Source organism: Platichthys flesus, chromosome 12 (assembly GCF_949316205.1).
Source record: "Platichthys flesus chromosome 12, fPlaFle2.1, whole genome shotgun sequence".
Classification (NCBI taxonomy): domain Eukaryota; kingdom Metazoa; phylum Chordata; class Actinopteri; order Pleuronectiformes; family Pleuronectidae; genus Platichthys; species Platichthys flesus.
Genome location: NC_084956.1, coordinates 5,627,582 through 5,643,113, shown reverse-complemented (window position 1 = coordinate 5,643,113; position 15,532 = coordinate 5,627,582). Strand labels below are relative to the sequence as shown.

Sequence of the window (15,532 nt, the reverse complement as noted above, 5' to 3'; positions counted from 1 at the left end):
GTCACCTCTGCCCTGCCACATGTATTTTTATATAAAAAACTCCCTCCCACTGCATGATCCACTCCTGAGTAAACTGTGTGAGGGTGGGGGTTCACATTTATTTTATTTTTAAAAACTGGAGACTCTAATAAAAGCCTGGAAAGAACAGATTAGAGACAAAAGAAAGAACCTGAGAAAAAAACAACTGTTTAAACTTTCTGTTGGGAAAATGTGAAACAAAAGAAAAAAACCAGCTAACCCAGTAAAGCAGAGGGGAATGGTGCACGCTGCACATCTACACCAGGCCTGTGATCTGTACCTGCTGCACTGGTGAGGAGTTTGGTGCCAAAAGTGAGCGGCTGCTTTTCAGCAATAACCGATTTAGGCAAAACCCAGCAAGGCAGAGAGAGGCCACGCTGTAATAAGAGTGCAATGTTGAAATCTTACAAAAACACACACACACAAGAAAACTGTATGTGCAAGGGCTTGCCTGTGTGTCTCATATACACACACAGGTTTGTGCAGGTATACTTTTTAAGACTTGCTTTCATTGTGGACAGCCCAATCAAAACCATATCCCTTAACTTACCCTCGACCAAGTCATGCACTGTATGGTTGGTGAATGGTGCTGTACTAGAACCATACACAGCACCTTGACAAGGTCAGTGTTTGTTTTGGAAAGGACACACAAAACAATAGAGACAAGAACCACAGGAGACAGATCTTCAGATTTCTTAATAAAAATAATTCATTTCAGGACGACATATAAATAATTATTGAATCACACAATACAGATATCTTGATATGAATAAATACTTAACAAATAAAATCAGGCGTTTTTTTTCACACAATACCCTATTGAAAAGGTCACACAAAGAAACTTCCAAACCGTTTGCATGTTTTTGTTACACCTTCTGCTCTCACGCGGATGCTCCTCCTACTGTTGGAATGTCCCTAAGCGAGTCGGAGTACCATTCCCTAAATGCCTCAGCAGCTTAGACAAGTCATGTGCAACTTACGTGATCATCTCCCAGTGGAGCTCGGCCAGAGCCCCGAAAACCTTATTAAGGGGTACTGAAGAGCAGACCACTAATTGGCCTTTAATTGATTAAGGTTTGTCTAGAGGTGATTAAAGCACACACAGATCTACATACAGGCTGTCAACACGCGGGCCGGCTCGACAGCTTTAGATACAGTTGAATGGAAAGGCAGACCGAGAGCCTGTTTGTCTACACTTATCTAACTAGAGCCACAGATGGACATCTGCCTATTGCAGCTGAGTTCTTCAGCAGATGTATGAGGGGAATAACTCTTTGACGTCACATTGCATTTGATTAACTTTTTATAGAAAGGTTATCTCTTTAGGTAAATATGTTTTCATATTTAGATAAAATAGACACGGAAAGATGGGGGACTTCAGCAGAAGCAAGCTTGATAAGCTCTAATCTGCAGTGACACAGGACTGGAGATGTCTATCTGTGGCACTCTTATTAGTTCAGAATGGTCCAGGCTGGCCATTTTTAAGGAGGTAACAACAACTGTTTGGTGATTGATGGCACATGTTTTTTTGTCTTTTTTTGGCAGAAACAAAACCAAATGTATCAAAATACAATTAAAAATTTCCCAAAACAAGAAAAACAAACAGGAATGTGAGTTTTGTGTATTCCAGACACACAAATGCGTACACTGTGTGTGTGTGTGTTTGTGTGTGTGTGTGTTGGAGATGAGGCATCGGGTAAGAAGGTCCTACAATGTGGACCAAGATCCATATTCACAAAAGCATTTAATAGGTGGGGGCACTGATCTAGGATCACTGATCAGGCCCCTCTGGTCCATATATTTTTGAATCACTACTTAAAAAGGCAAAACTTGTTGAGGATCAGCCCCAAAACTGTGCTGTTGTAGCAGCAGCACAAAACACATTCAGATAAACAAGACTAGCCAAAGCAGGCGATGGGATGGCTCTCTGAAGCTTTAAACTTGTCGCCTTGGCCCATCCAGTGGAGCGGCGCCAGAGAGCGATGGATTCTGGGTTTATTTACCTATCACCTCTGGCAGGGGTGGGGCGCATACAATCTCTCAGAGCTGTGTTTGCATGTGCAAATTGTGTGCGTGTGTGTTGGTAAGGTGAATAATCATCCAGACTGCACTGGTCATTGTGTTGTCAGTTCTCTCTATAGTTGGCAATCCCCATTTACCAAGGAGTGGAACCACAACATTTGCCTGTGTGGGTATGTGAGCGCATGTGTCTGCTCTAGGTGCTGCAGTTGACGGTAAACAGGAAAACAATGTCCAAGGCAACAGATCTGTTTAGGATGAGAAGAGGGGGAACTAAGAACGTGAAGCAGGACTAGAAAGAGAATGAGTCCTGTCTCTACTGTGTGCTCTGCCTTCTGTCCGCTGACACCGCCAGCATGTTGGCTACAATGAGAGAGGCTTGTGTTTCTGTACATGGAGCACCAGAACAAGCAGGGGCCGGCCCTGTCTGTCTTGCACTGTTTGGACACATGATCTGTTCTTACTTTACATATCAAACCACTCACAATGATAACTTCACTTAACAGAGAAGTCACAATACTGAGGTCAATTGAACTTGAAATATAAACCAACACTGCTATTGATTGACTAATGGAAGAAAAATAATTCTTGAATTTTTTTTTACAATATTGATTGCAGGAAAGCCTTTTTTTTGTTTTTGGCAAAACTACTGTGGAAGGACATAAATGGATGATTTTGGAGAAGTAAGCTCAACAGTGGTGAACAACATGTTTCATATCTAGAACATCACTGACTTTGCTTTGCCCAGTTTTGCTCACTTCTGCTTACTACTTCCGCAGATTTTGTTGCTGGGGTTCAACCGACTACTGCAGCCCTCACTCTACAGAGCAAATGCTAGACAGACAGGCAGACAGATACACAGATGGGTTAAGACGGACGGAGAGTCGGTCAGACGAGACGTAGGGGTATAAATCCTTGGCTGTGGTCTAGAAAGCAATGTCAGATGCTTCTTGTTATGTCGACATACAATCATTTTGTCCGGCACGACCTCTAAATACATATTGTACACAAGAATTGAGTCAGTTGCTTTGACATGAAGCCAAACCTCTCAGGTGTAGGTGCACAGGGCACATCAGATGATAATAATTGCACAAAGAGGTATTCTGGAGGCCATGTCTACTGCGAACACACACACACACAAACACACACTCTCTCACTCCCCCCCACGTACACACATTCTCTCTTCACATTCTACATGGGGGGTTTGATTTTCAGGCCATAAGGTTACTAGTTAGTCACTAGCTAGTTAGTTAGTTGGTTAGTTAGTATCAGAGGTGCATTGACTGGCATGGGGCGCCCAGAGCAGGGCAGCGGCTCTAGCGTGCTAGCAATGTGTCGCCATCGTTGTTGCGTGCATGGGAATGTGGTCAGCCGCGGTAGACCTGTTTGAAGTGGTCGCACTCGTTGCAGTAGCCCTGTTTCTCTTGGTTGGCGTAGTGGTCGCAGCCCTGCGTCCGACACCGCTGCTTGGACTTTTCCTTGGGCGCCTGCGCCCGCCTGCCCACCTCTCTGCCCTGGCCTCGTGTGTGGCACTCTGGGCAAAGGTCTGTGCAACCCGGGGACACGTTGCTGCAGCCACTCCGCCGGCACTGAGTCTGGGTCTGGGTCTGGGTCTGGGATTGCTGCGAAGATCTGGGTTTGACTGCTCGGTCACGCTTTTTGTACAAAGACAAAGAGGAGAGAGGAGGGAGCAAAGAGAAACAGATGAGGGGTCTGTTGGCATCTGTGGATCAGCTGGAAATTGCGAAAGTTGAGAAAATAGGAGAGAATGACAGAAAACGACAGAGGCAAATAACACAAACAAAGATTAAGAAGAGTAGATCAAGAGAGACATCAGGGCTGTGTGGATGATCCCCTACCACGACTAGAGGAGGCGAGTGTGGTGTGCGATGTGCCACTTGGTTGAGCCGTGTGCTTTGCTCTTTGACGTAGCACTTGTCGCAGTAGCCCTCCAGCATTGTCTTGCCAACCGCACCACACCCAGGCCCACGACACCTGGTGGCATTCTGGAAGCCTGCCTCCAAACCATGCCGGCTCTGGGCCGGGGCGACGGGAGGTGTCATGTCTGAAACAGAGAGTGGCCCATATCAGCAAAGAAGGAAAGAGGAAATCCAATCTTAAATTACATAAACAATTTGGCAGACTTTTATAAACAATACAATTTATTTTTCTGAAAACCCTTAACTTGATTTCAGGACTTACGGTGGTTGGTCTGATAGTCTACGTAGCAAATAGTGCAGAAACCCAACTTCTCTTGCGTCCCAAAGAACTGGCAACCAGATCTTTTACAGGGCCGTGCGAGAGGGGCCTGCCAGGCTGAGGTGTGTCCTGGTGTTATGGTGAGGCACGGCCGCTCAGCGTCCCTGGCCTGGCTCCAAGCTGAAGACGAGGCCTCAGTTCTGGGGTTGCTCTGCTGAGGCTCTCCCCTCTCTGGAGCCTGCTGTTTCTGCATGCAGGGTGGACACAGGCCATTGAATATCCTGAACGCCTCCTGTCTACACATGCTGCAGCGCTCTGTCTCTGTCTCAGAGCCCCCCCACTGGGTCCAGCCGGAGCCCTGGGCTGGGTGGGGAACTGTAGGCCCCCCGTTGGGGCCTGGGAGTCCTGTGGCAGCCGTTCCAGCTCCAGGGGCTCCTTGGCTCTGCCTGGAGTTGAAGCAGCGCTCACAAAGTCCATCATGCTCTACGCTAAGAGTGAAGAGGCAGCCGGGGGTCTTGCACTTCATGGCATGAGTTTCACTGTACAGGCTGAGGCTGGGGGCGGTAGGTGGTGCTGAGCGGGGGCTGGAGATCACCACCCCTCTTCCAGACGAGGAGGAGGGGGGGCTGCTGCTTCGAGCTCCTCTAGAGTTCACCTCAACCTCCGAACCCACCAACACACCAACCCCACCTTGTACCCCTGCTCCCTTGGCCTGTATCACCCCTTCTATCCTCACTCCTCCACCGGGGGTGGCATGCTGCTTCTCAAAGCATTCGTGGCAATGAGGCTGCGTGTCAACAGAGACGTAGAAGGTGCATCGTGGTGTGGCACAGCGGATTTCGATGAGGGAGAGCTGGGAGACGGAAAAGGGCGGCGGGCGCTGTGGCTGGGCAGCCCATGCCTGCTCCTTGTCCTCCTGCCAGCGCTGGTACTCGTGGTTGACGAGCTGCAGGTAGTCCTCCATCAGGTTCATGTCTTCAGGAAGATTGCCCTCGTCCAGCCTTCAGACAGAGACATACAAAGTGGTTCTTTATTATTATCATATAAATATATTAACAATATAAAGCTCTTGAAGCGTTTGACATTATGACCTACATCTGAGACGTTATTCTCTTACAGAGTTTACAGGCTTTACGTACCTTGCAGCGTTGACGATCCTTAGAACATCGTAGCCCAGGCCTATGACAGGGATCTCTATCAGGAACAGGTAGTCTTTGAGAAGCCTCTCCTTCTGCTGCTGCTCTTTCTCCATCAGGAAGTGAACCTTCAGCTCCTCGAAGTCCCCCCGTCCCGGGTTGATCAGCGGCACAGCTCGGATCTCTGGGAAATACCGACCAAGACATGGCATTGAAATAAAAAATATGAGCAAACCTCATAACAAGGCTCTGTCTTTTTTTCCATTTATCAGGTCAGCTTCATAACACCAGTTTCCCCCCCATCCAGCCATTAACATCTGTTTTGTGGAAACAGGACACCTGGGTGAGCACGCTTGTGAAAGAGGCATTAAGAGCTTCCTACCTGGACCACTGTCTTTGATGGTGATGAGGGGTGCAAAGTGCTGGGAGTCATAGCCAAGCACTATTGGGTATTTGTAGCACTCTGTGGGCGGCCATTGCAGCGGCAGATAAATCCCACCCACATTCAGAGGAGAGATGGAGGAGCCAGATTTCATACTTCTGACCACCTGGTCTGTTGGAAGAACAGAGATTCAAGTTATTTAAAGAAAGTCCAAGAACAACTTTTGTGTGATGCACATTTTATCGGATGCGTTTTCTACACGTTCATTAACGAAAATACATTTTAGAGGGTAAATACATATTTTTCAGAATATTTATCATCCTTATATTTATATTTCAACCACAATACCCACTCTACATCTGCAAACTAAAGCTGATGGGAGGTGATACAGTGGAATCAAACATGAAAACTACTAAACAAATAATAGACTCTATTCTACATACAGGACCAGTGAGTCTTCAATGGCCAACAAGGAGCTATACACATAGAGAAGGTAGAAGGTGTCTACCTGCGATGACGATGATGGGTCTGCGGAGAATGTTGGAGAGGACGAAGATGTGAATGTCTTCCAGAGAATCAAACTGGAGGCCATTGCTACTGGAGATGGGAGATGCCATCTTCACAATCTTTTCCCACTCCTCCTCCCAGTTCTGGGAATGTGCACATACACAAACGCACAAAAACTTAGGATACAAACTTAAGATTTACTTAAATTGGTTTCATTACACAAGATACTTTCTTGGTCGGAAATTAAAAAGTTGCAGGTAAAGATGCAAGTTAATGGAAAAGGCTTTGAACATGGAAGAGGTCTAGTCTTCATACCATGGTGGTGTATCGGAGTCCGGTCTGGGTGAACTCCTGGGACTGGAGCAGCTCTGCCTGGAAGCGAGCTCTAAAGCCACCAGTGTCCGTCTCTTTCAAAACGCCATGGAGGGCTTTCCGGAGAACAAGGTCTGTGTCCTGAACGCCCAGCATGTACTGGGAGGCCGCATGGAGCAAACAGTTCCCATCTCCTGGAGACACAAAAGAGGAACACATCCAATATTAGCACAAGGAGTAGTTCGTTTTATACGCACACACAAACTTCTACAGTTTTGAAGCAGGACATGCATGTGAATGTGCAAATGTGATAGGTGCACAGCATACACAACAGACAATTGCAGTGTACGCACACGCACACACACAAACACACACACACACACACACACACACACACACAAGTGTAACGAAAGCAGGGGGATTTCCAGGCTGTCACACTATCTGGTGTCTAGACTATTATATGACCCTCACATGTCTGAAAGTATGCAAACGCTACAGACAAAGCTCAACTTCAATGTGGCCCTTATTTCACCTCAAAAACATTATTGAAATATGAAATGTCACTTCTTTTAATATCCCTAATCTGCCTGGTGAACCTCCATAAATAGTGTTGTCTGGTTTCATGTCAAAGAAAAGTACTTATTCTACATTCTACAAACCGTCCAGCGAGATAAAGAGTTGGTTTCTCAAGAAGGTATTTGTGCGTGGGTTAGGGTTATAGCGTGATAGATAAGGAGTGACTACAACTCCTGGTATTTCTTTATTCACAATGGCTGCTCCGGGTCTTTCTCTCATTGAGAAACAGGAGAGCCCATGTTTGTCAATGTGTGCAGCGCTGAAAGAAAGAAAAAACCTGCTGCACACTAACACAGGAATTTCCCTGTGCTAATTTCTGCCTTTGTGCGTGTGTTCCCCCTCCTATGATCCCGATGCATCAGAGCTACTCAGCTAGTCCTGGACTTTCCACAGGGGTGTGGCCTGGACAGGATGGAATGTTATCTTTTTAACTATGGCTATCAACACCCAATGAAAGCAGCGATCAGGGAGCGTTGAGATAACGCATGCAAAAAGGCTACAGTGATATGCAATGTGCAAAACCTTCCCTTTATCTTTCCGATCTGCTGCCTCGTTCGCTGATGTTTACCCTGCAACAGTTCACATGCACCTTATGCAAACAGGCCGAGATAACCCTATTCTAAGAGTTGTGTTCATGTTACAAGGAAGAGCATTCGTTGTAACTTATATTAAAAATAATTCAATGTAATGGTTGACGTTCGTGACTTTCACCAATTTTTGATTTCATCCCTCAGAATAACATCACCTGTGCTGCAGGGTGACCATGATGTGTTACACAGTTGTCATTCAGGAAATCCCATTGTACTGTTAGAAAAAGAATACATGCACTTGTATTTCAGACCAGCTAGCTCTTGTTTTATTTCGGCCCTCTTGCATCACTCTCAACAAAAAGTATATTATACGCACGGCACTCTGGTGAGAAAAGAAGACAGACACTCACACACACATACACACACACACACAGGTGTAGAAAAGGAAATAGGAACTAACACGTTTGTTTAATCAGTTCCCTTTCGTCCACAAAACACACAGACTTGTGACCCTGAATTAAGCTTCCTGACGACTGAGGATGAAAGAAGGTCTGCTGGTCCCATCAGTCTAAACATAGACGCTTCCTCTGTGGCAAGCTGGGACACTTCCTGAAAACACTAGCATAGGACCAGACTTAATCCTCATCCGTTCTGCCATCCAGGTGATGGAAGTTAGCAATGTTGTTTGTATTCCACGCTTTGTCTGAAAGCTGCGTATTAAGACAAGTCCTGGCCAAGACCAGCTTTGCTACCGCTCTGGAAAGAACCCGAGTGCATCTGGCCAAACAATCTGGATTTCTACATGACCTGAAACATGAACTGGAGACAGTGGCCGTATGTGTGTCCTCTCTGCGACTACACTGTTGTAGACTCAAGTGTATTGTAGCTGAACAACTGACTACGTGTTGGGGACTCATGACAGACATGGGATGCTGCTTGGGAAAAACCCTCACATGCATCATCAACACAGATGACACACTGAATTTGAATGAAGCATTTCTTCAGTGCGTGGAAAAGTTGAATGAAGCCAGAAAAAGGGATGTGACCCAGTTACTTTTTCCAGGGAGAGAGTGTCTGAAAGAGGACGTCAGATTTGGGAAATGGATTGAAAAGCTGTTTTAATAATATTCATTCACGGAGATGAAGGGTTGAGGAAAAGATTTTGTGCTTGAGGTTGAATTTGTGTCCCAGATGATGTGTTAAGACTCTGAGAAGCTTGATTAATGTGACCTACAATCGCTGGACGTTCATGGACTTCTGTTCTCTCACGTTCTGTGTGTGTGTGTGTGTGTGTGTGTGCTGAGAGCCAGTGACTCAGCAGCAGTCAGTCCTTTGTGTGTGTGTGTGTGTGTGTGTGTTATCCGTCCTATGCTCAAAGTCACGTCTGGGTCCTTCAGAGTTAGACACTCCAGCTCTAAATTCTGTCTCATCTTTGTGACATCATCTCTGCGGGCCAGGAAATTCCATCCAGGTTACTGGAAGCAGAAGTCAAAAGAGTTTGTGCTCAGTTCAGGGGTCTTTTCTGAAGAGGAACCATGGTGAGAGTTACAGTAACTCCTACAGAAATGACTCGCTTCGGAATCGACAGGGCCCCTCGTTTCAATCTTTATGAAAGACGTAAATCAGGACATGGCACAAACCAGTTCCTCATCCATCCGGCTACTGGTGCTAATTACAGGATGTGATTGATACTGGAATGTCTAACTGACCACACTGCTGAGGGTCAAATCGCTTCTAATGAGAAAGAAAGATACTTTGGAAACTCACGGGTTTAAGTCAAACTTAACACTGCTGGATTTCTGCTTCCTTCTTCTTCTGCTACGGCTGACGTTTCCCTTCATGAACTGTTTTTTTCCGCTTGTCTAAAAATGGACCTGAGTCTTAAACTCTTGCCATGTAGATAAGAGTCAGCAGAGACAATGAGACACAGTTGGATTTGGCCACATTGAACGGCTTCTGGGCTGTGACACATCTCAGAGTCACAAAGGCAGTGACATAAACCTACATCAGTCTGGCAGGTGGGGATGGCGAGGGAAAATGACTTGAGATGTTTTCAGATCCTCTGACATTCACACCTACACAGAACAAAGGTTGTAAAAAATGAAAAACGGTGGAAAGAACTGAGCCCGAAAAACATCATTAACGGTAAATAATAGTCCCACGTGTGAAGCCAGAGAATTTCCGAGCACAGAGCAGTAAGATCAGAAGTAATCAAGCCTAGTGTCTATAAACGTTGGCCCACTCTGGGATGTTCCCATGTTGCAACATCCACGAAACAGAAAACATGACTTGGCAAAGGGCTGACTGACCTCAAACGCTCGGCTCAGTGAAATGAAAAGGGGGCTTAAGTGAATGTATGTGAAATGGAACCTGTGTCACTCGCTGGTTGTCACTTACGGTAACTCTGCCTGTGAGTAATAACATCTGAGAATTTAAATAGCACATCTCCGCTGTTTAGAAAGTGAAACAAAACTGACAACAAAAAAATATGTCTCCCCTGAGCAGATCACCATACTTGGTGAAATCAAGGAATTTAAGTTTGACATCAGCTCTGTGAACCAGAGACAAACCATGAATCCCAAAACCTCACTTAAGTGCTCACAAACTTCCTGGAGTTTCACACCCAAGTAAGAAAACCAAAGAAATCTGGGTTACTGGAGATGTCAGACACCATCAGTCAAAACAAATCGTTCTTACCATTGGTGCGTAAGGGCACCATCTTCTTCACCTCCCGACACCAGTTGAGCTTCTTCTCCTGCTCCAGGGAGGCCTGCATGGCTCGGTCCAGGATGGCAGCCTGCACCACCTCCCTGAAGGCCTGCGGGAAGTGGTTCATGGCGATCATCTCCAGAGTGTACCTGTGCATGCCCCGCAGGTGGTGCATCAGGCCGCCGCTGGCCGCCGGCTTCACCACGTCGCTGGGCACTCGCTGACGGATCTTCACCGCCTTCAGCAGGTTGGAGACAAACAGGAATTTGGGGAGGAAGTTCTGACCCTGCGACATGGCGGACGGATGGCCCGGTGGATGGAAGGACGGGGGACGAAGAGGAAACGAGGAACAAGGAGAAGGAGGAGGTGGCGCCAACCGCCGATGGCCGCACAATGTGGAAACTGGATGGAGAGAAGGGGAGAAGGGGAGATGTCACTTCAAAGTAGTGTACAGTAGAAAAGAGCAGAGACGACTGGTGGGAAATTCACAGCGGAGAGTCCCGTCCTTATTAATTGAGACTCAAGACACAACTTAATTTAGAGTTTGTCCGGGAAATAACCCGACGCACAGGATCATCCCACTGCTGGGGAAGCTGACGACCAAACACAATAAAAGTACACAAAGAGCCCTTTCATCCTTGTTGGCTCTTTTAATTCTCTCTTTCGTCTTGACAGGGTTTGAGAGTTTCCCTTTGCCCGCCGAGCTCAAAGTCCTCGAACAACAAAACTGGTGTTTTCCAGACTTCCACCCGAGGCCACCCAGGGCTTCCCAGGCTGCGATAAAGGTCACAGCGACGGCCCCAAGGCCTCCTCCCTTCGCCCGCTCCTTCCTCGAGAAGGCAAAACTGCCTGGATTCAGGGTTTGTTAGAAATATAAGACAAGACAAATATTCATGTCTGTGCTGTAGCTAATACAAAAAACATTAGCTACAGCACATTGGTCTCGATAAAGTTCTTTGAGGAGGATAGAAGTTTAATTTTTAAAGCATCTCAATTAAATTCCTCTTCCATCCCATCTGAAGAAATATGTAACGCTTCCAATTAACAACTGTTTGAATGTTTTCTTTACACAAGCAGCTATTACACAACTTCAAACTCAAATATGAAGTTTCCTGGTTTGAATTTGGGAAGTTCAGATTGAACTAAAAAGACACAGAATATAATGTGTTACTTTAGAATTTGAATACTTTTCCCCCTACAGTAACCTCTCTTCTGGATGGCACTTAAGGGTATGAGGGTTCAGTGCCACTCCTTTTTTTTAAAAGGGCACATTTCACCCAAAACGAAGAGCCAGTCAGCACATTGACAGCTCACAGGAAGCAGAAAGTGATGGTCAGCACGCAGGCCTGGAGTTTGGCTGACTTTCTTCTTCTTTGACTTGCAGTAACATCCTCTCTGCAGACATGTGCACCTGGACACTTGTCTTCCTGTGGCCTCTGAGCCTTCCACAACCCAAACAGCAGCAGGTGCAGGTGCAGCTGCAGACTCAGGCCAGTACGGTCCAGGGCTCCCCGGTCACATGAGGGGACCGAACCCCTGGAGGAGCCACCGAAGGCCCCTGGTTCGGTTGGAGGTGCCACCGGAGGAGTTGAGATGGTGGCGGCTGCACACAGACACACAATAACAGCGCACGTCCAGTTACGTAACTCCAATGACAACTACCTCCGAGACAATGTGGCGACGAAGCGCGTCTCGCACCGCGGGGACCGACGCGGCGGCGGCGGCGTTAACCGACGCTGCACTCGGCTGTCGGGTTGCTGCTGGTGGTGGTGATGGGGGGGCGATCCGCCGGAGGGAGGGTGACGTCTTTGTAAACAATGGCTGTCGTGAAGGGAGGCTCCGAGCTTCCTCCACGTCCCCCCGGCCACACGTTACATTCAAGGCCCCGGACGACGGTGGCAGCCGCCGCGTCTCAGCCTCCGCGTTTTCACGGTGTCCACATGTGGAGGAGAGAGAGGGAGGGGGGGGGGGGGGGAGAGGAGGAGGGAGGACGGCCGCCTTACCTGTGCAATATGTCGGGGTAATAATAACAAAGCCCTGCCGGATGCTCGGGCTAGTCCTCCACTTCACTCTGCGGTCCACGGCGCCATTCAGCCCGCTCGTCCCCTCGGTACCAGCTCGAGCCCGGAGCCCTCGCAGGTTGCGACGCGGTTCAAAGCAGCTCGCATGTCCGCCACCGAGAGTTTTTCTTTTTTAAGCGAACAACCATAAGGGGATTTCCACACGGGGACTTTCCGTCCACCCATTTCCCCCCCCCTCCTCTCTCTCTCTCTCTCTCTCTCTCTCTCTCTCTCTCTCTCTCTCTCTCTCTCTCTCTCTCTCTCTCTCTCTCGCGCACTCTCTCTTTCTCGCTCTCGATCTCTCTCTCTCTCTCTCAATTTTTTCTATTCAATTCAAAGTAGCTTTATTGGCATGAGGAAACAGACGTTGACACTGCCAAAGCAAGTGCAGAAGCAACAGACATGAACTTGACTGTGCTGTCAGTTGCTTAAAAATAAAATAGAAGAATCTGGATTTCCTGTTAAAAATACACAACTGTAAATACAAGTAAGTGAGAGCAATATAAACTTAGTTTCATAGTTGTATATACCATTTAGTTATACAGCTATAAACATTCATTCAAGTTAATGAATGCATTGTAAACAAATTTATATCAAGTGTGTCTGTGTGCAGATGTCAGCACAGTGCAGATGGTCAGAGGACACACAGGTGATTGACTCATCGTGCTGCTGTGTTTGCACGTTGCTATAATAGTTTTGTTTTTGTTTTTTTTATGATTTGGTTTAGTCGGTCTCTGTGCTGGGACTTTTGGTTGTGTTTGAGAGTAGATTCCCAGGACCAGCTGGCTGAGGGGGGGGGAGCTTCTCTCCTGGGTGTCACTACAGGTGAGGCCTTTGTGATGGAGTGTGTCAGGGTCACTTTCTTGTCTGTGATTATAAAATAAAAGCTTTTATAACGAGTGGGTATTGTTTTATATTGAAATCTGAATGTGGAGTCTCAATTTGGTGTTTGTCCCTTTTGTAAAATCTAGGTTGGCGAGCAGACCACAGACCATGACCCATAAAGGTGAATTTGGTTCTATCACAGAGTCTAATATTTGAATCCATATTTGAATTGGGATGTCCAGCTTGATGGTCTTTTTGATGGTGTAGAACGCTCGTCTTGACTTGTCCCCACAGGTCATTCACAGCTTTGTTGAAGTCACCTGTGGTGCTGATGTTAAGGCCGAGGTACGTATAGGTTTTTGTCTGTTTAAGAGAAATAGTATCTTGAAAGAATTTGTATATGTGTTGTTGGAGGCTGGGCCTTTTTTGGAATATCATAATTCATTCTCTCTCTCTCTCTCTCTGCCTCTTTCAGAACCGATGTAGTTGCAGGCCCCGCCGCCAGGGGGTCTGAGCATTTCCGACCTGCTGTGCACAAAGCAGCGTCACAGACAGGTGGCGTCATCCTCTCTTTCATGATGCAGCTTCAGAAACAAACCATCATCCTGCAGCAGGCATCAGCTCCGAGGGGATCAAAAACCACTCAACCCAGAAACTCTCCTTCCTCAGCAGAGTCTGACTGTTCTTCATTGTGACTGAGTTCACCACGGTGTGTTTTCACTGTGGGGAAATTCTCCTGTCAAACCCACTGTCTGGTGTCTGGCTCAAGGGCACCTCAGAAGCAGATGTGGACTCGGTTGCAACGCTGGATGCGGAGGTGCAAGATTCCTTTATCTGCTTCTCACTCTCTTATTTGTAATTATATCCCCAAGTTATTTAAGTGTGTAGGATTTATTTATCATGCATCAAAGGCAGTATACAACCATGTAAAATACCAAAGTACTTCATAAAACATGACATTTTTTGTAAAATTTAACTAAAAATATTACAAAGGATGAATGTTGATGAAGTAACTACAAATAATAAACCATACAATTACAAAACACCAAAAAACTGATTTAATAGGTAAAAATAGCAAATTTCCCTCAAAGGCTGTTCCAGCGAATCAGAGCGTAGGACACATTTTTTTTCTCCTGGAAAAGTGCATTCATTCTCCTCAATAACATTCAAACCTTCGGGTTTCCATAGCTCATGGAAACGTACCTGAACGCAACAGCCCACATAGAAATCATTGACTTCTGGTCATGCTCTGTTTTGCGTATGGTGCAATTCAGTGGTTTGTCATTGTTTAAGTTCATACTACTATTAAAGACCAAATGCACAACATCCAAACTCCATTTCATGTGTCAAGTCCCAAATGCCCTTGTGCCCCTCGATGGTTACCAGTGTGTTTAACCAGTGACACTGTTGTGTGCCAACGTGCCCCAGCTGTTTTCTGTGGTCTACCAGCAAAGATGCTGTTTCTGCGTCAACTGTCACGTCTGACACGAGACTGCTGTTGCATGACAGGTGCCACAGAGGCATATTACATTTAGGAGGAAACAACATTAAGGTCACGGATAAGAAGTTGGTTAGTTCACAACGAATGGAAGTCAATGCAAAGTCCTAATAAGGATATCTGCACAAACCCAGTGCCTGAGTTGTGGTCTTCAAACAGATCAACAGTTTAAAACCCCAAAGTTGTCCAGTTTACAGTGAGTCAATGATCCCATCAGGAAACAGTGAATATTTCATATTTTTACTTGATGAAGAACTTCAGTAATTTTTAATTACCACAGGAAATCTGTCATTTATAGTTTTTCTTTGATGAGAAGATCAAATCATACGAACCCCCTGACCTGGTTCACTCCGAGCTTCTATCTTCTAAGAATCCTCTTTATATGTAAGTTGCTCATGTGAAGAACAGAAAATGATAATCACCTGAAGGCTGGATTCATGAGGGAAGAGATCAATGAGTCACTTTTACCTTTCAAAGTTCAAAACAGGAACAAGGCCCTCGACCCACAGTTGACTTTCAGCATATGCTGGGTTTTAAGTTGAATAAGCAGGATGTCACATGTACAGATTTCACATATGCCATCATGACTCAGCATTCGATAAGAACATGTGACTTCTTTGCATTGACATTTTGCACATTGTTAACTACTGATGAGGCTATTATTAAAGAGGCGGATGATTTAACTGTGCAAACTTGCTGCCGGCTCCACACAGGATCACATGCTGCTGACTCACAGGTCGGAATGGTCAGTTCGAGCTGGT

At 46.2% G+C, this 15,532-nt stretch overlaps 1 protein-coding gene and 1 long non-coding RNA gene across 3 annotated transcripts; one reads left to right on the top strand and one right to left on the bottom strand.

Annotated features, from left to right (window-relative positions):
- Positions 1-703: 703 nt before the first annotated feature.
- tnfaip3 (tumor necrosis factor, alpha-induced protein 3) lies at positions 704-12,620 on the bottom strand. Of its 2 annotated transcripts, none has more exons than XM_062400585.1 (9): positions 12,392-12,620; positions 10,377-10,790; positions 6,577-6,767; positions 6,263-6,404; positions 5,755-5,925; positions 5,376-5,556; positions 4,240-5,237; positions 3,897-4,102; positions 704-3,692 (listed from the first exon to the last, which is right to left on the bottom strand). In XM_062400585.1, exons 2-9 carry the CDS (start codon positions 10,681-10,683, stop codon positions 3,405-3,407), a joined length of 2,484 nt encoding a protein of 827 aa, XP_062256569.1. In that variant the 5' UTR covers positions 10,684-10,790; positions 12,392-12,620; the 3' UTR covers positions 704-3,404. The 2 variants fall into 2 exon arrangements, with proteins under 2 accessions (XP_062256569.1, XP_062256570.1); XM_062400586.1 differs by lacking the exon at positions 12,392-12,620 and adding an exon at positions 12,051-12,337.
- A 458-nt stretch (positions 12,621-13,078) lies between these two features.
- LOC133966640 (uncharacterized) lies at positions 13,079-14,531 on the top strand. Its single transcript, XR_009923963.1, has 4 exons — positions 13,079-13,273; positions 13,420-13,454; positions 13,568-13,618; positions 13,749-14,531. It is a non-coding gene; the product is annotated as an uncharacterized LOC133966640 (long non-coding RNA).
- Positions 14,532-15,532: the final 1,001 nt, after the last annotated feature.